The following is a 22155-nucleotide window of genomic DNA, read 5'->3' on the forward strand; positions in this document are numbered from 1 at the left end:
CCCTGCTTTTAGTACATGCACTTAGTTATCACGTCATTTTGTTTTGGCCAAAAGAAAAATTCAGTCAATATAGTCACGCCACTTTCATGCTGAAATATACTGGGAACTACGTATTGTCAGTTATTCAGTCACATTTATATTCTACTCACCCTGAAACGATTATAAAATATTTTGTAACTAATCTTAATAAACACAAACACAGCATCAGGGGCGGGCATCTCGTTTATTGATGGGATTCCTCATACCTCCAAGCACGCCTAAAGTACTTCTACAGTTAACACGAATCATACATTATAAACATACTCCAGTGTCATTAGCGAAACGTTACAGAATATATAAGAAAACAAATGATATGTTTTTTGTATTAGCAAATTGGGTTCTGGCGAGTCCTGTCCATCTTATATGGCGCCAGAAGCATTTTAAACTTCTGATGGTTCTCAAGTTGTCTTAAGCCCAGTGCTTGGAAATCGCTCCTGTCTCGCAGAATGCCACCCTTAGCTGACGAGACCTTGTGTCACCGTATGCTAACTTGGAACATAGATGCCACCTTGCATCGAAATGCACGCTTGGTCAGGTGTAGTCCGGCACTTTCTAGCCTTCATGTTTAGTTTCCTAGAGGAGCTCCAGGTGTATTACAAAACAAAAAGAGAAGACCGAATACAGTTTACGGGTTGTCTTTGCAGGATTTCACAGCACTCTGCAGCACACGCATTCCTTTCGATAGTGAAACCTAACTCGTCATATATCCTGGCCTGAAAGAAATGAAACAAATGGGTTTAGCATTTACCGCTTTGATGTTTTAGTTTTGAGTACCTTCCTTGTGCTTCATTCAGCAGATGTACCCAAGATTTCTGTTTCAGTTTCCAAAATTGTTTTATGGAAATACTTCAGTGTAATCACTGGCGAAAGATATAGTATTGAACCATCAGTATGGCAAATAGTTCTTAGTAAACATCTGGCCCGGATTGTTCGAAAGGTGGATAACGCTGTCCAACGGATAAATCACTGTCGGATAGCGCGCTTTGTTTTGTTACATCTTATCCACTGAATAGAGATTTATCCGCTGAATAGCGTCAGCCAGCCTTTGAACGACTGGGGCCTGGCTAGTTACGTTTTCTTAAGGATCGAACACAGAAGTCACCTGAAAATACAAGACATCTCTTGTTTTGTTGACAGCGCCTAACTTTCTAAACCCTCTCACGATTCTGTCCAGGGTTGGCAAAGCAGAACGCAAATCTACGAGATAGAGAACAAGAAAGTAAAAACATTTTGACAATTGATTATAGCAGTATGAGAACACAACGCAACGGCAAATCCTCAAAAATGTAAAGAATGTTTGTGTACTACTGACTAGCCTTTCGCATTCCTTTAACTAGTAACTTTTGATACAAGGTTACATAGTTGTGGCAATTCTTTTTTTTTGTTTTATAAAAGCATCTGCACCTGATCAAAGACTAAAAAAATCATTTGTGGCAGTTCGTTAAGGAGCAACAACGCGGATATGGTGCATGATCGCTTTTGAATCCGGCTTACTCTTTGCCAATCTAGCAATGTTTCTTTCTGGTTTAGTGTTTACCCATTTTATTTATTTATTTATTTATCTATTTATTTTTTTTTTTTTAATTTTTTTTTTTTTCACCTTAGTGGACTATTATTGAAAGTGATTTTTCTCTGTATATCAGAAAAGAAATTTATGCATGTGACGTGCGATATAGATTACCTTACCATTTTCCCGTTGTCCTTTATCTTGGTGATGCGATGAAGCAGTCAGTTGGCACTTGACCAATAAAAACCGAGCGCAGCATTGTATATACAGAGAACCTAAGTAAAAAACTGACAACAGTTTAGTAAAGCACAACGAAGTTTGACCAGCTTAAGGTCATTTCCGAGTTACTTTATGCCTTCGTTTCAATATGAAGTTGAGTAAAACGCTTAGCAATAAAAAGCGCTACTCGCGTGATCCTCTTCACGTAAGTCAAAGCCGTTTCCCTACATGAAAAGTGTTACTTCGGGCCTCACAGTCACTAATTTTAAACCTGACGCAAATGTCAACTGCGAAATGGCCTGCTTAAAGCGAAATTATATCAGGCTCTCAGGCCCGGGTGAAAGTTGAGGGAAATACATGCGCAAACGATACAAAGAGCAGGCCTTTTCTTCAATGGTTCTTCCTTCAGCGCGAAAGTCAGTGCAAACGCAAAAGAAGGAAAGTACGTTTTCCCCGTCTTCCGCCTTCGACACCTCTAACGCTGAAGGAAAAAAAACTGTGAATCACAAGAACAAAGGAAAGAAAAATACACTAATTAATATTACATATTTTAGAAAAACCTAGGTACAGGATTATCATATGTTTATATCTGAGTATGTCAAACAGTTGTAAGTGGTTCAAACTCACCATGTGACAGAATCTGGATCATGGTTCTTTTTATCAATGCAACCGCTTTAGCTGGTAAACCTAATGAAAGCTTTCAAACAAAGTAAAATGAATTCATTAGTGTCAGTAAAATAACAAGTAAAGTTCACGACAAGGAAGCAAACTTCTTCTGAGTACTACAATGCACCTTGTTCATAAACCTAAAATCGCGAGATTATAATGGCCATGCCAACTAGGCTAATCTCCCCATTTAGGAAGTAAATACCGAGGAAACAGGGAGCAGAGACAAAATCAGTTCCACAAACAGGGGCGCATCCAGGATTTTTCTTAGGAGGGGGTGCACCACTAAGGAATGGCGTAAATGGTTGGTGAGGTAAACACATTTTAAAAGCGAATACGAAGAAGAAGGATTCATCTAAGAGGAAGTGCGCACCCCCTGCACCCCGCCCCTGATAAATCTACTCACACCAGCCTGATTTTCAGACGGTCCGAACAGTCTTAGAATCAGGCCACCCGAAGACGAGGGAACTGCTGGATTAAAGACAGTTGCATAGCAATACTCTACGTTTTACCATATACCTGGATTTGTGCGATGTAGAGTGAGGCTAATGCAGCGGAATTGTCCATGAAGTGTGAACAGGATATAGTTAAGCAGTTCAAGGCATATGGTAAGGCAGAAACAGGGTCCTCCAGTAATATAAACAACTGCGTCAGCGCCAGAAGAATTCTGAAAATAACAACAAAATAAAAAGTATGAACTCCCAGTAACTGATCTAATCATTCTCCTGTGAGACCATAGCTTTTGTGTTATTATGCCATTTTGTTTTTGAGAATAATAAAAGTTCAGTAGTCCAGTTAATACGACCATATTTAGGTCGCCCGTTGGTAGTAAGATATATATCTTATTAAATGTTTTGGTGTGTACTATCGCTGTATATTTTTACGAGTTGTGCCGTATTTTGACGAGACCGTAGGGCGAGTCAAAGTACAAACAACGAGTAAAATTATAAAGCGATACTACACACCAAAACATCTAACAAGAGATTTATTATCCAACTGCTGTAGTCAATAAATTTATTAGTGAAAGAGGGAGAGTGTGACAGTTTTGCGTGCGCGCGCCGACCTGTACGGCAAACAGGTTTTCTACTGTACAAATAACTGTACAATATCGCTATAAATTTGTACTATTTGGACGGTATTTGCTGCAGTTGGATAATAATAACCTATAATCGTGGACAAACGTTTCTGGGACGCTTAGGTTATGTGATGAATTATCTGTGTTTTACAACTGAAGTTTGAAAAAAGCACTGTCATTCTTTTAAAAACGCGTTGCTGTTCTCCCTCCCCACCCAATACAATGTTGAAAATCAGGAGAAATTGCAGGTACTAGTTTTCAACATTGTATGTGCGGTGGGGGGAGAGGTTAGGCAGGCCAAGTTGCATTCGCGTCTGGCGTATGTGCAAAAGCGCCAAAAGTGCACTTTTGTCCATGACTGTAGCCTCTTATGCAGAAGCTCTTTGGGCTCGTCACGCAATCTTCCTCCCCTCGTGAGGGACAAAGATTGGGTGACAAGCCTAAAGAGCGTCTGCGAAGAAGGTTAAGATCACCCAGACTGCGAGAGTTACAATCAGGTCAGCTGTTGGACCTGGTAGATGTGTTCCTTACAACAAGGAATTCCTTATATCCGAGTTTGATACTCTCATGAACGGCACCGAGACCTTTGTTCGAACACCATGTCCCACTTTGGTTCTGGAGTGAAAAGGTTTGTTCCTTAGAACGGAGATTGCTGAACTAAGTTTTCGCTGTACACTTACTTATTATATTTTGTAGACTATATTTGCCTGAAGTCGTCTCGTCATGTTGTTATGTTGCAGAATTCTTAATGCTGAAAGTAAGAATTGACAATACCTGGCTTGATACTCAGCAGCTGATTTCTTGGTATCATTTATGAACACTTTGTCTCTGGAACAGACAGAATAAAGAATACCAACTTTTGATTAGCCGATTATAGAAACACCAAACATATTTATACAGGTCAAGTAAGACCCGGAAGAATAAATCACTGTACTTTATGGAAACTCTGTGCGACGTCCATCCTTGGAATGTTGTTTCGGTTAGTTGTTGCAGTCAGAATAACGGATTCTTTCATTTTATAACGGTTGAAGAAGTGCTTTTGGACTTCGGGCCAAAACAGAAACAGAATTCAAAAAGAATTGGACATCATATAATCATGCAGCAAACATGTACGATCACAGATCATTCTCGAAGAAGGTAAGGAATAAAGCTGAGCTGACCACTGATACAGATTTCATTCTTAAGATGACAATTTATTTTATCCGATCTTATTACCTGGAACTTTCCAATAGCTTCTGTAACATAGGGAATGCTACAGTATAATCTCCTGAATAAAGCACATTTAAAGCAGATCTAAATAGGAAAGAAAAAGTTGTTTCGTCATCAAAGTGTTACCAATCCTAGAACATCACAATAGCAACAACGTGTTTTGTTCCAGTCCCTGAACTGTCTTTTTCCTGCCCTAGCTAGGTGTTAAACCCATTCTGCATTCAACTCCACCTGGGGTGGGAATGGGAGAGTAGATGGGAATTGCGGTCGCTTCGTCCGAAAACCAGTTCGCCCGGACTTACATTCGGCTCGCCCAAACTGTTAGCTCACTGGTCAGTGCTCAATGGACTAAAAAAAAATTGTGATTTTCTTTCATTATGCCCACATTGTTGTCTCTTTTGCTCGGTTAATGAATGAGAAATTTTAAGTACATCATCCCTTAAACTTTCGGTCCGGGCGAAAAGACTTTTGGTGCGCGCGAATTGACATCGGGCGAAACAAAAAGTCGTCAAGATACTCAGCCTTCTGTAAGTCATGAGTTATTATCCCCTCGTTGTGGTTGTGATCAGGACTTAGCGTCTTGCCGATTTTGATCTCCAACCTGCTTTATCAAATAAATTATGTATGTATGTATGTATGTATGTAAACGACTGGTTACCGTTGATCGACTGGACTTGTAGTATCTACCAAAAAGATTTGCTTGCACTGTTACGAGTCTCAGTGTCGTGTTTCAACAAACACAAGACAAACCCGACTTGTATTGCTGACCTGTACTGCGCTTCAGGTTCATCCACTGCTGCTAGCTGTTCTACACAAGTTTTTGCTTGTTCCAAGTTCCCCCGTAGTAAAGCTCTGTTGTGCTCCATTTTGGCTTCAGACGCCATCCAAAGCTAAAACAAAAAACAACAAAACACATGCCTACAATAGCACTAATAGCTGGTCTTCTCTATAGACATGTATTAAAAGATGGCTGCCACCTTCAGAAAACGATGGCCGATTCTAGCTATGGCCAGCCATTTGAATTTTCGGCTGTTGTTCCAAAATGTTTTTTAAAAGTTTACTGATCATGACAGCGAATGGTCAACTTATTGCAGACCTTTCAACGCATTGACACAGCAGTCCCGAGAAACTGTGTTTAAGAGATATACTATCACCCCGGTGTTATCTTTGAAGGAAAAAATTACTCTTGATGTTTGGTTGCAAAATGCCTAAAATTGTAGGTTTTTGACGGTAACCCCTACGTTGTAATCAGTAAGACTACAAGCCCTCCTTTTCTATCAGCCATAGTCTCCTTGGCTATGCCACGTTGGCTATTTGCTCACAAGAAATCTGGGCTTGTTCTCTATTACACTTGGCAAAAAATTTTCCTGTTCAGCATATATGTAGCAGTTACCAACCCAAGACAGCTTGGAATGTTCATGAAACTTTGTTCTGCAAAATGATAGGACGTCTGATGCCTCTTGAAACAGTCCCTAGAAAAATAACCACAAAGTGAAAAGGATTAACGATACTCTGACTTATAAAATATTTACGCCTTGGCCAACGGTAGAAGACATTACTGTTGTCTTTTCACTAAATTTTTGATAGCCCCTGTCCACCTTCAATGGTAAATAAGCACAATACACATTTTGGCATCTTTGCTGTTGTATGAGGAATAAGAAAGAAAGGGGCCAAGGGAGATCACTTCTTTTATTAAAAACTGGATCATTGGATAATGCAATTTTAGAGTTTTCATTGTCTTAGCCACCTTGGGTTATGAGTCATTATACCGTGCACTATAAATATGGTAAGCGTACCCATGATTTTTTGGGGCATTTTTACGGTTGTTTTAGCTTCGTTTTCTATATATTGGGGGCGTTTTCAATAAAACAATTATTCTACTCGTATGTATATGTATACGAGATGATTATAGCCAACTCATATCCAACGCACGCTCATGGAATAATTGTTGATTATTTTTTTTAAGACACAAGCGTTTTACTGGAAAATACACCACTCGCAATATTCATACGAAACTTCTTCCCTGACGCGGGTGGTGTATTTTCCACATCCTCAGTGTTGAGGGTGATGACCTCATTTCCCGCTTTTTCACAGTTGTTTGCTCAACAATCAGTTAGTCTACATAATAAAAAGAAAATTACACGGTGGCTTGAGGATATCAATTTTTTTTCTCGCGTTTAAACCAATATTTTACTCACTCGCTGCGCTCGTTCGTGAAATATTGTTTTTACCACTCGAAAATAAAATTCATATCTTAGCGTCACCCTGTAATATTCTTTATTAAATATAAATCTACTAGGGTTCTATCACGAATGCCGTTCGCTGATTGGCTATGCTAGTCACTATATATTCTGTTGTAGATAGTACGTAGCGTAGCAGTGTGCGCTTGTTTTCGAAGTATCTGTGAAGAGGATTTAGATTAAGTTTTGAACGACTAGCAGATTTATACTAAAACAATCAGATTATTCGCTCTCGATTTCTATACGTGCTGCGCCCTTCGTCAACTATCACATGTTATATTTTACCACTAAATTTTCTCCGATTCTTATTGGTTTAAACTGATCACGTGACGCGATAGTGTTCATCCGCGGAAAGACACTATCAGCTTATAGTGCCTGTCCGAGGAAAATACCCGGATGGATAGTACTCGTCCGTGAGAATATTTCTGTAAACAAGCGGGCTTGTAGAAAATAAACAATTGAATTTGTATTAAGAGGGTTTTTGTTTGTTTTCTTTTTCAAATTCTACATTTGGCTTTCACGGCTTTCATCTAAAAAAGTTGAAAATAATTCAATATGATTTTTGAACTGGCGCACGGAAGAAAATTTAGTGCTGAACAATAAAGACAATAGAGTGTTTATGTCTCGGAACTATTGGTCTGATAGTTGCCCCTTGGAAATTTGATGTTCTTAAAATATGCTAGTTTTAAGAACATCAAATTTCCAAGGGGCAACTATCAGACCAATAGTTTCTCGACAGAAACACTCTATTGTTTAAATAGAAATCTCGAGCTCATAATGTAATTGTTTAGTATAGAATGATGAAAAATCTATTCAGTGCAACCTACTCTGTCGGCATGTTGCTCGGCAAGAATGCATAATGAGAGGCATGTGGCTTCTGCACTTTGTATCCCTGTACTTTTACTAATTGACGACATAGACTCGGAACTTGGCAAAGTGTTTTGATGCAGTGGAAATTGTGTGAAGATACCTGCCAGACAACTAAAAACAGCAGCAACCTATCAAACAACAACATTCAGCCTGATAGGATTGTTTTAACATAACTTATAATACAGTTGAAACCTGCTTTGTGGACACCTGCTAATACTGAGACCTGCTTATTGTGGTAGGTCTTGTTTGTCCTGACGAAAAGCTCATATGTTTTCTCTTTCGTTAGCCCCCTTAATAAAACACTGGTTGAAATGGACATTGGACATTTTCCTGCGACCCAAGTGGCCTGCTGTGATATCAAAATAACCTTGCTTGACAGATAATGGTTATCTACACACTATATATTATCATTTGTCATGGCTATATGCTAATAATTAGCATTAAGATTATTGTAGCCTGTTAGAAAATGAAATATTTTTAACAAGTTACTTGATTTCTCTTTTTTATTACTAATACAGTTATTTGCACAGTGGCGCAACAAGTTTGACAATGGAGTTAACGGTTACCGTAGGAACCACTTTAGACAGTACAATTTGTGCTTTGATTTGCCCTATTTTTAATTATTCCTTCTTTAAAATGTAAAATTTTCACGAACGAGTACTTGTAAACGGAGCTTGTTGTTGTTGTTGTTGCTGCTTTCAACTGCTGCATTCAACACGCTAACAACATGCCTGCAGTCTGTATAATTTGTTTCAATAAAATAAAACCCATGTATCGATCCTTCTCTATTTCTACAAGAAAGTTGTGCACATGGAATGGGTCCAAAGCTCTGTAGTGGAAAGCTTCTCACATGCAACAGTCACAAGAAAAACCTATACCATATAATATTTAATATTAGCCCTAATATTATCAATAGGCACCTAAAGTCCTTTCACAATCCCACAGGGTACATATCAGTGGCAATTCCAGACCTTGAGATAAGGGGGGCCCAGTTTTTTGCTTGCCCTGCTGGCTTTTCTTCCTTCTGTGATTTTTTTTGCCCAAAATAAGGCGGGGCCCTGGGCCCCTCCCCTAGATCCGCCAGTGCATATTTTTTTTATTTTTACCCAGTCAGAGTGCATTAAAACTCTAATGACTTACTCTTTACCGTAGATCTGCCATATGGCAGCTTGTTGGACATGTGCTGCAGCATTGAGGTCACCAAGAGAATTTTGAGAATTGATAATGATGTTGACTTGACAAAGGTTCTGCAAAACTCTTAAAAAAGACAATGCAGTACTGTTACAGTATATACAGTTTTTACTGAGGTAGCTGAACTGAAAAAAGTTGACCAAAGTTCAGATGCATAAGAAGAAAAAGATAACTTTACTTCAAGGAGGTGAAAAACACCGCAAGCGGTTACCTGGTAGTTAACATAATGGCCCTTGCAATTAAAAAAAGCCTGCAATCAAAAGACTTTTAAAAAAAAGCCATAAAAAAAACCTGCAAAGCACCTAAGTCAAAGCATGAACAAGTTTTCATCGTGACAATTCTGATTACTATTGGGAGACTTGTGTTTGAACAAACTAATCAATTCCACTTAAGTTAAAACCCCTGCTAAATGATTAAACAATTTCATCTAATGTTGCAGTTTTCTTTGATATTGAACGGAATGGCCAAACAGTCACATATTCTAAGTCGAACAAGAAATTGAACTATATCACAAATCTTCATCTAACTATTTATGACCATAACAATGATAAGCTCTGGCAGCTATGAGCCAGTTGGCTCCAAGGCTTCACTTACTTGGGAGGAGGGGCACCTGCCAAGGCATCATACTGACAGTGATTCAGCATTCCAAGAGATGTTAAATACTGCAACAATAATCATGACACCAAATCAATACATTATATTCCTAACACGCTTAGAAAGTTGACGACCATCCTGAGGTTTGGGTGATTGCCAAGTACAAGATATTGTGGAGAAATTTACCTTGCCTACAGTCAAGAAGAGTGAACAAAATGTAAACTAACTCTTGGGCATACAATTTTGAAGGAGAAAATTCCTTAGAAGTTCACAACTGAAGAAAGTACTCCATCTATCCAAATGTAAGGAAGAGAGGGAGATAGACACTGAAAGAGGTCTAAGAGGTCACAACTGAAGAAATAAATTTATCCGTCAAAACAAAAGCAAGAGAAGGATCTGGCTACCTAAAGATCCAAAATGTTTAAAGCCCAGAGGACTAGCTGCAAAGGGGGAACAGGGCTGTCATTAAGGGCTGTAACCTGTAACACCTGTTATGGCTGTGAATGCTTGATTTTCCCTTCATGCTATGGGTGAAATCACCTGTTGTTGATAGAATTCAACCACAGAGTAACAAGTTTGCTACAGGTGTGGAGAACAAGGCTACAGGTGAGTTAAAACTTAATGACAGCCCTGGGGAATGTGTTAAAGTTTTGATTTCATTGTTATATTGATTAAGAAGATGATCCATTACAGGGCTGTCAATAAGGGCCATGACTCGTAACACCTGCTGGGCTGAGTATGCTTGATGTAATATATCAAACACGAGACAGTGTTTCATCTGGATATCCAAACACTGAGAAGAGAGTTGAAAATATGACACACAGCAGAGTATTTTTGACAAAATTCGAGGTGTTTGGATAGCCAATGAAACACTGTCTCAAGTGTTTGATAAACCTTCTGAATCAAAACAAAAACTAAGGAGTTAACAGAGAAGTAAAATCGACAAAATCTATGCCAATTTAGACCGAGTATCCAAACCTCCTTCACAGTTGCGATTTTCTTTGTCTTAACTTGATGAATTATTAATGAATTTGAGAAGGACCTTTGATGTAACTTGCCTATAGTTGATACAATTCACCCATAATTCACCACATGTTTGTTACAGGTGTGAAGATCAAGGCTATGGGTGACTCAAAACTTAATGACAGCCCTGCATAAGGTCTTAAAATTTGAATATACTTCAAGCCATAGGAGTTGCTAGATACTGCTTCTACATACAGGGATCTTCAACTCAGCAGCTCTGGCAACAAATCTGTGGAGCAGAAGCTTTGCTTGAGAACTGCCATCCTGGTCCAACCTATAAAGCCATCCCTACAAGGAAACAAATAATATTAACCTGTTACATGTAAACAGCAAAATCGAAACCATTTTTGTTCCAAACTTAAGACATTTAAACCCGAAATTGATGACTAAGAATTTAGTGCTGCTGTACCAACCCCAGCAGAACACCATGCAGGATTTTTTTTTAAAGAAATTGTGGCTCTTCAAAGGCTTGCAAAACCTTAATGGCTAGGATCTTTCAAGGATCCCAAGGATTTGACAAGGATCTCACAAAGACCCTAACTAGCATATTTTAAAAAGTTGCTTATAAGATTTTTGGTAGATCCTTGAAGACCCTTGAGGATCTTGGTTGTCAAAAGACCATTGACATGGAGATTTTTAGTGTCCTCACTGGTAGACCCTTGAACCTTGAAAGATTTAGGTTAGGAAAGATGGTATCTTAAGTTCAGTTGATCATTTCCTTTATTCGTATCCCCTGACATGAAAAATATGTCACTGTAATATGGCTCAAACATTTTGTTTTCCCATCCTAGGTTGCCTGGACTAAAACAATCCAAAGTGTAGACAGCTTAAACTGTCAATAAGTCATTCCTACAGTCATGGACAAAATTCTCAGGACAAATTTGCGGTATGGCACTTTTTCACACATACCAAACAAACAGTAGTACACAAATGCAACTAGACTGGCCAGCCCCTCCCCTACCCCACCTAGAATATTGGACACTTGTACCCACAATTTCTCCTGAGTTTCAACATTGTATTAGGTGGGGGAGGAGGAAAAGCAACACATTTTAACAAAGATAGCAGTGCTTTTTCAAACTCCAGTTGTGAAACACACTCAGACAATTCATGACATTCCTGGTACATCAATGTCTTAAGGACTATTGTCCACCGTTATAGCCTGAAACCAAAATGTTATTGTTATTTACCAAACAATGCTCCAAACAAACATGGTCATTTGTTTCTTGTGCTATCTGAATGGCTTCCTTTAATGCAGCTAATGCCTCTTGTCTGAAAACCAACAGAAGTTAGATTACTTACAGACATAGCAAGACTGTATTTTAACTTTTTTCTTCAAGGCTGCTCATTAAAGGACCCTCATAGTTTCTATATCATGAAGAGATGCTAGTTCATAACACATAATCCCAAGCATTTTTGTAAGGTTGTCCCTGTAATTTACCAGTACCCATTTATAATGCTGGGTGCCACAGAGAAGCAGCCACCTGTGTGAGAAAAGTGTCTTTAAAAGGCTGTAAGTGAGAAAATGGGGTACAAAGATGGATCCAGAGGAAATAAACATTACTATAGGAATGCAAATGGAACTTGCAAGAATGCCTCAGCTAAGTGATCCCTTGTGTACCTCAAGGCACACAAGGACATTGTTTTTTAACTGATCATGAAGTACAAAGAATGTCAGGCTTTGATTAAGATGTAGGCTCACACAGTCAGGGATTTACTATCAGCTATTTCAAACTACAGCTATTTTGAACTATTTTTCATTTCCCCTGAAAGTTCAAAATAGCAGGGTTCAACTGTGTTACCATTAGTAAAATGTTTAGTTATAACAATAATCGGAAACCAAAGTCTTTTGCTATTGTTTTCATTCTTCTCTAGTCTTGAGCAAGACCTCATCGGAAGTATACCTGTGACCAAATCGGCAGTGAAGAGCAGCCAGGTTCAGGGCAGCATATCTAAATCTGTGACACCTTTCAGCTTCAACATCTTCCGAATCCGACGCTATCTTAATAGCAGATTCCCCTTGCCATTGTTTTCGATCAAAGTAATGATATAGACTGTCCAATGCCTCCTTAAATTCCTTTGTTCTCAAACAGTTAAGAAAGCTTGTGTAATGCTGTAAAATATAGGTTGATATAGTATTACAGGGTTATGCATGATTATCAAAGGGTATTATGTGGCCATTGCATTGTGTTAATCAAGGTTGTTTCAGGTTGTTATTGCAAGGTTTTCAACAACATAGGTGTGTAATCACCCCTTTTTTGTGGAAAAAATGTTTTGATTGCACTAACTAAACGTTGCACTACAGTCTACAGACAAGACTATGGACGATCAGATGCTTCTTAACGAGCTAACAAGTTGCACAAACAAAACTCACAGCCTCTGCAATATTTGGAGAAGCTGTTAAAATATCTGTTATTCTTGACTGTAATTCAGGTGGTGACAGGGCTTCTCCCTCAGCAGACTGGATCAGAGAAACCTTGAAGACAAGAGATACCGGAGGGTTTATTTACAGTCGTCACAATAAAATGATGTAAAATTAGAAAGGCCATTTTATCAAAAAAGAAAAATATGAAGCTTAATTCTTTGTTTTAGATTACTAATAAAAAATAAATTTAAAATAATGGACAGTCTTATTTTTTTTACCACATAAGCAAAACTTACTGTCAAAATTGGGGAAAAAGACATTTTATCTACTGCTTTGTTTCAGGTTGTTATTAGCCTGAGTAACAGCCACCCTCCTAAAAAGTTAGTAATCTGTTGATAATCGTGTTTAAAGCCATGTGACTTTTCCGGAATACGCTGAAAATGACCTGATTGGTGATTGATCTGTTAAATAAAGTATAATATTTGTAAATTGTTGAACTTGGCGCTTTGTGTTTTATTGTTCACCCTGACAAACATCTGGAGAGTTGGCCAAAGAGACCACAATGGAATTTGTACACTTTGTGAGCGAGATTTAGATGTCAACCTTTGAAGTTTAAAAGCCAGCTATACAAATTACGGTAAACCACAAAGTGTCCAAAATGATAATAGCTGAGTTTTCATCACTTTCCTTTAAATTTAGTGATAAATACAGGTCTAGAGTGTTACCTGTTTTGCCAGGAAGAACTCAGCTTGTCTGTTTGACACAGAACCTTGCAGGAATGGTTTTCTGAAATGGGCCAGACAACATTTTCCTTAGTAAGCCATAACCAGCATCATATGCATGCAATGAGAAAACAAATGTACTGTAGTTATACCCTATGATGCTTATTAATATTAAATAACAACTACACTTAAAAGTGTTTGACAGGCTAGAGTAAAAGGAATTATCTGCATGCATTACATTGTAACGTTAATCCTTATATATTAAATATTTGGAGTGTGAAGATGTTTACCCTGTCCTTGACATGTCATTCTTATTTCCCTCGTCTTCATTCTCCACACTTTGCATGGTGACATCCAAGCTAGTTTCCATTTCTTCTTTGTTATTATCATTTTCACTGCTACCCAAATAAGTCTTCAGCATATCCACAAAGTGACTCACTTGACTGAAACTCATCTTATAAAATGATAAGGCCATCCGTCTTGTAAACAGACCTGGAAAACATGGCCAACTAATTTACAAAAAATATGTTCTTCTTGATTAACGAGCTAGAGAACTTCAAATTTCATGTTACACAGGATTCATCATTGAACTGGCTTTATATCCATATGAAAAAAAAATGTATCAAAAATATGAGAAAAACACTTCCTTCTCTTACTTGATCATACACTTTCCTTAATAGGTCCTTTGCATAAATGGCATCTAAATTTGAATAACAATAGTTTATACATCCTTAGCCTCATACTCATGTTTCAAGACAAAGGATTTTTTTACATGAATGTGAGGCTAAGGGTGTATAAGCATTGTTATTCAAATATAGGCGCCATTTATGCAAAAGGGTCTATACCTTTCAGTGAGGAAGGTGGGGGTGTTTATTTCAAAGTGGAGTTCAAGAGAACTGCTCAGTGAATGTATAGCTCAGAGTACTGGTATCTGATTCTTTTTATTCAGTCAAACAATACTGACTGTGTACACACCAGGATTTTTTGGGGTCATGTGTACCAAAGGCATCCATGGTTGAGTGTCAATAAATAGCCTCAATCAATACCTTCAATCAACCCTCAACCAACACTAGACTGATACTTTATCAACACCGCGGATGACACTCAATCAGCACTTGATCCACATCTCGGACGTGACAATAATTTTTGCAGACATGCCATTGAGTGTTGATCAATATGTATGAGTTGGTCGGCACTTGGTTGACTATTGACCGACTGTCAATTAAGTGTCAATCAAGATGGTGATTGTGTGTCAACTGAGTGTTGGCTGAATATTGATCGAGATGTAAATCAAGTGTCAATCAAGATGATGATCAAGTGTCCATCAAGGGTCGATTGAGGGTATTGAATTGGACACTCAACTACAGATGCCTTTAGTACACATGATCTATTTTTTTAGCCATGAGTTAAAAATCAGGTGTCTGAGAAACATTTCTCCTTAGAACATTTCATAAAAATGTTACACATTATAGGTCCATTTTTCTATGACTTTGTCCCAAGTATGGGTCTGCAGGATGTAATATATCAAACACAAGAGACAGTGTTTCATCAGGATATCCAAACACCGAGAAGAGAGTTGAAAATACGACGCCTAACAGAGTATTTTTGACGAAAATCGAGGTGTTTGGATAGCCAATGAAACACCGTCTCGAGTGTTTGATATATCTTCTCAATCAAAACAAAAACTAAAGAGTAAACAGAGAAGTAAAATCATCAAAACCTATGCTATTTAAGACCGGGTATCCAAACCTCCTTCACGGTTGTGATTTTCTTTGTTTTAACTTGATGAATTATTAATGAGTTTGAGAAGTTAAAGGTAATATATGGCAAGTTTTAAGCAATTGAATCAATATTGAAAACTCTAGGCTCATTAATGACAACAACAGGAGCCACTTAACATGAACTATAACCTCATTTTTTACAATACCACACTAAAATCTTGTTGACATTAAGACAAGACTCAGTCAAACATAAACTACTGAATTATTAATCTTGTCAAAATTGCTGTACACAACAAAGTTCCTATAACGTCATTCTGATTTTTTCAACTGAGAACCTACCAAACAAGCTTTTTTTGTGTAAAGCAGGTTCTTGTCCTATTAACAGGTTTTCTAGCGACTGAAATAATTCAGAAATCCCAGATACTCCATTCTCCACAAAGCTGTGTAAACTGCAACATAAAATAAATTTGATTAATAATAAAAGACAAGTATACCAGGCTTCACATAAAATGGTGGATATACTGAGTTGGATATTTCAGGGTCAAGACTTAAATACAGCATTATGGTACTGACTTTTGACCAGAAATTTGGAATTTGCAGCATCATCCAAAATTCTAAAGTCAATTCGAAAGGGGTAAAATTCCAAACTTACCACAAGTTGAGCCCTTTTCTGACCCTTCTGTATTTGCTCTGTTTCTATATCTCAGCTGATATGGCAAAACCTGGCATGGCATGCAAGGTCCATTAAGCTTGAATAAATTTACTACAAGTTGGAAAATTGAATTACAGTAACATATAAAGTTAAAATCAAACCTTTTCACAAGCAGGTCATTCAAGTTATCATCCACAGTGTTAAGCTGCCTGCAAAGCTCTGTTAATTCTAAATCTGGGGTCTAAAAGAAGATATTGCAGAATTGTCCATAAGTAAAGCCTCTAACTACCACAGACCTTCTGATGTAAGGAGAAAGATATTTCATCTGGGGACAGTAAGGGAAAATTTTAAGAAGACCAAATTAAAATTAGATTTATTCCCCCAAATGTTTATATTCTTGATTTGTTTAGAATAAAACTTGAAACAAACTTATCAATTACTTCCAACCCTCAAACCCTAGAATTCATGGTCAGTCAGCAGTCCCTGGAGTGGAGGAGGGTAATCCCTTATATGGGCTTATGGAGACATGCCAATGGATGGGGTATGCTTTTTGACCGTTTTAGTCTGGAACAGGGTCAGTAAAAAATAGTGTTCACTTGTCTGGAACAGGGTATCATTTTCCCACAAATCAATACATGTCTTGCTTAGACATCAGAAACAAAACGTCTTTTGTATCAATGAATAAAATGAAATTACTAAATACTTGTTAAAAGCTTTCGGTTCAACAAACCGTAGATCTATGTTCAATAAAAACAATATAATTTTTACCTATGGAAATAATCTAGAATAGGCATTTAGCCTGGAACAGGGTCACAAAATTAGGATTTCTTGGTCTTGTGTAGGGTAAGGGTGTTTAGCAACAGCCACTTAAGCGCATCCCATACTACCAAAATAACCTCTCCACAACAGCCAGTTAATCAACAACTGGTGTGTACAAAACGCCATGTTTAATATATTGTAAAAGGTCATGAAACTTGATTCATACCATGTATCATTGGTCTCTGTTGCTGTCTGGTTTCTGTTTTATATACACAGTTCAACCCCTCTTAAACGGCCACTGTGGGGGAAATGGGTAGTGGCTGCTTAAAGGGGGCTGGCCGCTTAAAAGAGGTAAAAACAATAGAAAAGCCTTCATTGGGACTTCGATTACTGACCACCTAATAGAGGTGGCCACATAATAGGGTTTGACTGTATTTTAATTTTCTTAGGTATTTCTATGATACAATACGCATTTTTTTAAAAACAAAATATTGCAACCCCCACCCCCTCTCCAAATAAACAGGTACCATAATACACCCCTACCTCTTCCATAACGGACACCTCTCCACAGCGGCCACTTTACTCTGTCCCCGAGGTGGCCAATGTGGAGAGGTTCGACTGTATCAGTACAAGCTATGCTTTAAGCAGAGCGTATTACTAAGCAAACAGTTTTACAACAATAAAAGCACAGTTTTTCAAATGCTTTATAGCCTTAGATGTATGGAAAAAAGCTTGCTCAAAATACGAAAAGTATGAGCTTTCTTCCATTCATAACCACGTAACTTGACTTTACTTCTCGACTGTACCTCAAAGAATTCCAACAAAAGCAAAGATAATTTTTGTCTGCATCTTTTGATACAATCTGTAAATTCTTCATGCTCGTCATCCGTGGAGCTCAGGTACTTGATAAGGATCAAGAGAGACACTTTGTGAGGTGAAATCCAATCTTTGTGCGACTTTGTCGCCATTTTGAAAATTTTCATGTTCAAAGATTAGCGCCAACCTCTATCCCGTGGAGCAACTCTTGTCTATAGGGAGGGGGTACTGTGGTCACGCTAGCACCAAAGCTGGAGATAGATAACAAAAGTATTTCGTGAAAAGCGACAGGTCTTACAGATTTGAATAATAATATTAGTCGGGGAAATTACATGTGAAACTATCATTCAACATTTTTATCATAGTGAATTCCATTTAAAACTTACATCCCCCTCCGCTCCCCCTGAGTAAGGGTGACTAACCAGAAGTCCTGGCGCGGAGCGTTCAAAACGACAGTGAAAATGGCGGCGGAATCGTGGAAGAGAGTTGGTACATGACAACAAGCACAAGTTTGTGGCTTTGCCCTTCGACGTGAAACGTTTTACATATAATGATTTTTACGCTCAAGGAAGTCATCAAATGGTTAGGACTATCGATCTTCGAACTATGGATTCACATTGTGACAATTTTTGTGTTTTCAGTGTTGGTAGCCGTGAAACTGGAAGGCGGAACAATGTCATGGTGGACAGTATTTATTCCCTTGTTTGCGTGCGACGGATGTGTGGCTTACTTTTCGGCCATTGTATTCATAAGACTCTATCTGGTAGGCGACAGGCGTTTAGCGGCTATGAGAACGTTATGGAGCGCTTGTGTGGTGGCGTTGTTGCTAACTTATAAGATTCTTCTCTGCCAGCGTTTGGAAGGCATTCGAGACATAGACTATGCTGTCATACACGTACCATTGTTCATTCTCTTAAAAATGCTCGCAGTTCGGGCATGTCAAGTCGACTATTGATGTTACTAACCTGGTGAGACGAAATCTCAGAATTGCATGATTTGGGAGCTGCATTGGGTTACCTGGTCAGATCACGTGACCAATTGAGGAAGAACTGACACATCTGGCAGCCATTGTCGTTAAAAAATTAAACCATTAGATACTTTCCATGTATGAAAGCTCAACTAAGACTATAAGCAATTAGCAATCCTGGCTTGTTATTTGAAATATTTTAATAGAAAACCATGTTTGTCTTAGAGAGAAAATAACTTGGTAATATTGATGCATGGCTTGAGTCAGAAATGTCAGTTATGAGTGGTTTTGATGTAGAGTGATGAAAATATGTACATTTGCCAGATAGAATTTAACTTTAAGTCAGAAGAATTTTCAATACCGAAAGAGTAACGTTCAATACAATTTGTGAATATTCCATACTGAAAGAATTTAATTTTGCTAAAATATCATATTAAAGTAGTCCACAGTTTTAATTTGTAAGCAGACTTATATAATATAACATACATTTGGTACAATTTTATAAATGGCGCAATATCAATGTTTCCTTTCTCTTTTGTGTATGGTAATGTATGATAATGAGTAGAAAACAAAGAAAACAAAGAAAACAAAGAAAACGTTCAAATTGAAACAATGTTAATATTGCACCACAACATATACAGCCCATTGTCATCTGTACATTACAACCTCTTAAGCTAATGTAACTGAGCATTATGACTATGTCATGTCATGCTTGTTTGTCATTGACGTAATGGAGACCTTCATGCTGGTAATAAACAATTTGAAGTCCTCTTGGCATGTTCTTGTTGCAAAGCAGAGGAATTCACTTAATTTTACTTTCCACAGGTTACTATGGGGCACATTTCTTGGAATTATTACTATATTGAGAACAATTGCTGATTGAATGTCACAGACTCTGGAATAGAGGATGTTTCTACTTGAGGAAACAGACTAGGAACTTTTAGGGGGGTCTGCATGTCCATCATTTGAATTTCAGATTGTTTCATGTCGCAATTTCTGAATGTCATTGCATTGCAAATGTAGTCTGTAAGCAGGCTCACTTTTGAGTCACATGTGCGAGCGGCAAAGAGCCAGGCTCACAAGCAAGGTGATTTGATGAGAGGAGTCTGGTGGAGAGGTGCCACTCACATGTGTGTTCTTCAAACGTGAGACTCCTTGCAGGCTATTGCAAATAGGAATTTAACATAATTCATTTCATTTCTTGTCAAATTATCACCCTGCATGTTTGTTTTAAGAGCTTATCGCATGTTAGAATATTGCCTAACAGGGCCTCACAGATGCTTTCTGCTGCACCTCAGTGTTTATGACATGTACAGGCAGGAGGTGTTTAGGATTAGCCTTGTATAGAGTGTAGCTCAGTATGCTGTCAAATCTCTTGACCTGACTGGTGTATGTCCGCCAGGATTCACTGTGGTACCATAGAAAAAAATAACTAATGTGCAAGTTTGCAGTCTTCTCCACAGGCATGGCAGACAAAGTTGGTGGGTGAATTGATGGGCTGAGGTTGCTGTCACTGCTTCCAGGCTGGTCCCTGCTTCCAGCATTTAGGGACTGAAAAGTGGATAATGGTAATCTTCTCCAGCTTAGACCAAATTGGCCTGAATGAGAGTGGTGCTTTGAGAACAGTCAATGTTCAAATGAGATGAATAGGGGGATTTTGAGCAGAGAGAGAGTGGGCTGTTGCCCCATTAGGTTTACGTTTTTGTTTTTCCCATGCTTAAGGTACAAGGTTGAGCACTTGCTGCAACTGCTCCAGTCCTGGAATTTCTGGATCTAATATAGTCTGGAATAACAAAAACCTTGGCAATCACGCATTAATCTATTCATTCTCTGCTACCTTGTTACCCCTCCCTCTCCTCCCCCCACCCCCTTCCCGTCACGTCCTTCAGCTTAGGCGTTTACTTAGGAGGGTAGAAAAAGCCAGCCTCTGTGTATCGATGTACCCATTAATGTTTCCTTTTGCGGAAAGTTGGGAAGTTGTCATAATGAATTAAAGGAACTCTAGATAGACCACATAACCAATGCCATAGTCTACTCATCAACAGAGTCTTAACCCTTGATTCATCCAGGGCAGATGCTTTTGGGGACACATTCTTCCGCTAGTATAAACCAGCTAATATGTACCACTCTGTCCAACCAACCCACAAGGAAAGCCGCGAAGACCAGCAGTGCATTGATTTCATGCCTGGCCTAATAGCCTGCGTAGTAAGCGTTCCTGTCTTCAGTTTTTCGCCTCTCCCGCCTCAAATCCGACAATGCTTGCTACACAGGCCGATTAACTTTCAGAAAATATTTGACGGTAATCTAATGATCGAAACGTTAAGGGTACAAAATCGCACAGGCGATTAATTTACTTTTACCAACTTTTAATTTGATAAATAACTTTATCACGTATCCGTTTTGGGGGTCGTCACGCGCACTCAACAGTTCCCCTGTGGTTTGCACGTGACGATGCGAGGGTACTAAGCAAGACCAAGAGGCCGCAATAGCGTCTTGATCAGTTCTCTTTAATAAGAACTAGATCGAGCTTCAAGTATTTACAGACAAAAGAATTCCTGACCCACCTGACCAGACGGACGTTTAACCACAAAATGTACACCTTGACACGTTTGAGTAATAACTTGAGCTCTCTAGTAATGTTTTCACGTACTTCCACTTTCGCAGGAGTTCCCCATCATCCATTAAACGGCATAATCAAGATTTCTTCAATTTTGAAAATTTTAACCACTCGGCGTCCTAAAGTTATTTTCACCAGCCAGCAGATCAGGAGGTTTTGTGAGATTTTGTGGGGAGGAGCATGTTCCGTGCGCGCCTTTCGCCCCAATCACTTCCCACTTGAAAGTAAGTCTCGGCCCGCTGAGCGTGACCAGAAAAACAAACTGCTCTATGGTATGCAACAGTAGTATGGAGTCTGGGTGGGTATCACCACCAGATCCGTGGACAAGACGGAGGGCGGGTTACACGGTATCGGATGGATTTTGACTTCCTTGACATGCTCGAGAAAGTTACATTCTCAGTTGGGACCTCTCAGTCTGAGAAGGGGCACAAATTCTAGCTAGTTCTGGTCATAAATAAAATTGAAATAATATCCCTTTAAGAAGCACATATTGCACTGTTGCGTTTACTTTCAGTTTTTCTTCATGCTTTTTATTTGCAGTGAGATTGAAGAAATGGTTAATCAGCAAGGCAAGCAGGTAACTGAATCAGCAGCTTTGTTATTGTCTGTCGAGGCTACTGGTTTAGCTGGCCACATGTAATCTAATTGGCAGTAAACCATCTCTCTTCCGCATAAGCTTTTTCCCGTCCAGCCTTGATATGAACACTGACAGTATAGAGGGGAGAGAGGCAATGATAACGTCCGGTGCTGTTTATGCCATTTCAACTTTACTGAAAATGACTGTATATCAAGAAGGAAGAATCCAACAAGATAGCCCTACTTCGCATGCTATAATCTGACAGCTTGAAAGCCTATTAAAAGCAGAAATTCGTTAAACAGTTAAAATCGGTTCCAAAAAGTTTGGGA

The 22155-nt window shown here is 38.6% G+C and overlaps 1 protein-coding gene across 3 annotated transcripts; it reads right to left on the bottom strand.

Annotated features, from left to right (window-relative positions):
* Positions 1 to 125: 125 nt before the first annotated feature.
* Positions 126 to 18214, bottom strand: LOC145491924 (anaphase-promoting complex subunit 5-like). Of its 3 annotated transcripts, none has more exons than XM_081471234.1 (21): positions 17656 to 18214; positions 16252 to 16331; positions 15778 to 15887; positions 14008 to 14209; positions 13721 to 13781; positions 13005 to 13106; positions 12535 to 12743; positions 11821 to 11902; positions 10829 to 10921; positions 9611 to 9678; positions 8966 to 9082; positions 7783 to 7936; positions 6113 to 6187; positions 5484 to 5605; positions 4722 to 4799; positions 4281 to 4334; positions 2951 to 3098; positions 2393 to 2462; positions 1726 to 1821; positions 1142 to 1236; positions 126 to 752 (listed from the first exon to the last, which is right to left on the bottom strand). In XM_081471234.1, the coding sequence occupies exons 1-21, from the start codon at positions 17830 to 17832 to the stop codon at positions 633 to 635; spliced, it is 2313 nt and encodes a 770-aa protein (XP_081327360.1). In that variant the 5' UTR covers positions 17833 to 18214; the 3' UTR covers positions 126 to 632. The 3 variants fall into 3 exon arrangements, with proteins under 3 accessions (XP_081327360.1, XP_081327352.1, XP_081327366.1); XM_081471226.1 differs by having other exon boundaries at positions 1726 to 1833; XM_081471240.1 differs by lacking the exon at positions 17656 to 18214 and adding an exon at positions 17076 to 17643 and having other exon boundaries at positions 1726 to 1833.
* Positions 18215 to 22155: the final 3941 nt, after the last annotated feature.

Source organism: Orbicella franksi, chromosome 1 (genome assembly GCF_964199315.1).
Source record: "Orbicella franksi chromosome 1, jaOrbFran1.1, whole genome shotgun sequence".
Classification (NCBI taxonomy): Eukaryota; Metazoa; Cnidaria; class Anthozoa; order Scleractinia; family Merulinidae; genus Orbicella; species Orbicella franksi.

What these genes read in the sequence shown, in the direction of transcription:
- LOC145491924 (XM_081471226.1), bottom strand. Translation starts at nt 17,832, where the DNA reads ATGAAAATTTTCAAAATGGCGACAAAGTCGCACAAAGATTGGATTTCA. An exon ending in CACTGCCGATTTGGTCACAG is followed by an intron (nt 11,903 to 12,534) that starts GTATACTTCCGA and finishes GTTGGTTTTCAG; the next exon opens with ACAAGAGGCATTAGCTGCAT. An exon ending in AAGCTATTGGAAAGTTCCAG is followed by an intron (nt 4,335 to 4,721) that starts GTAATAAGATCG and finishes TGTCTGTTCCAG; the next exon opens with AGACAAAGTGTTCATAAATG.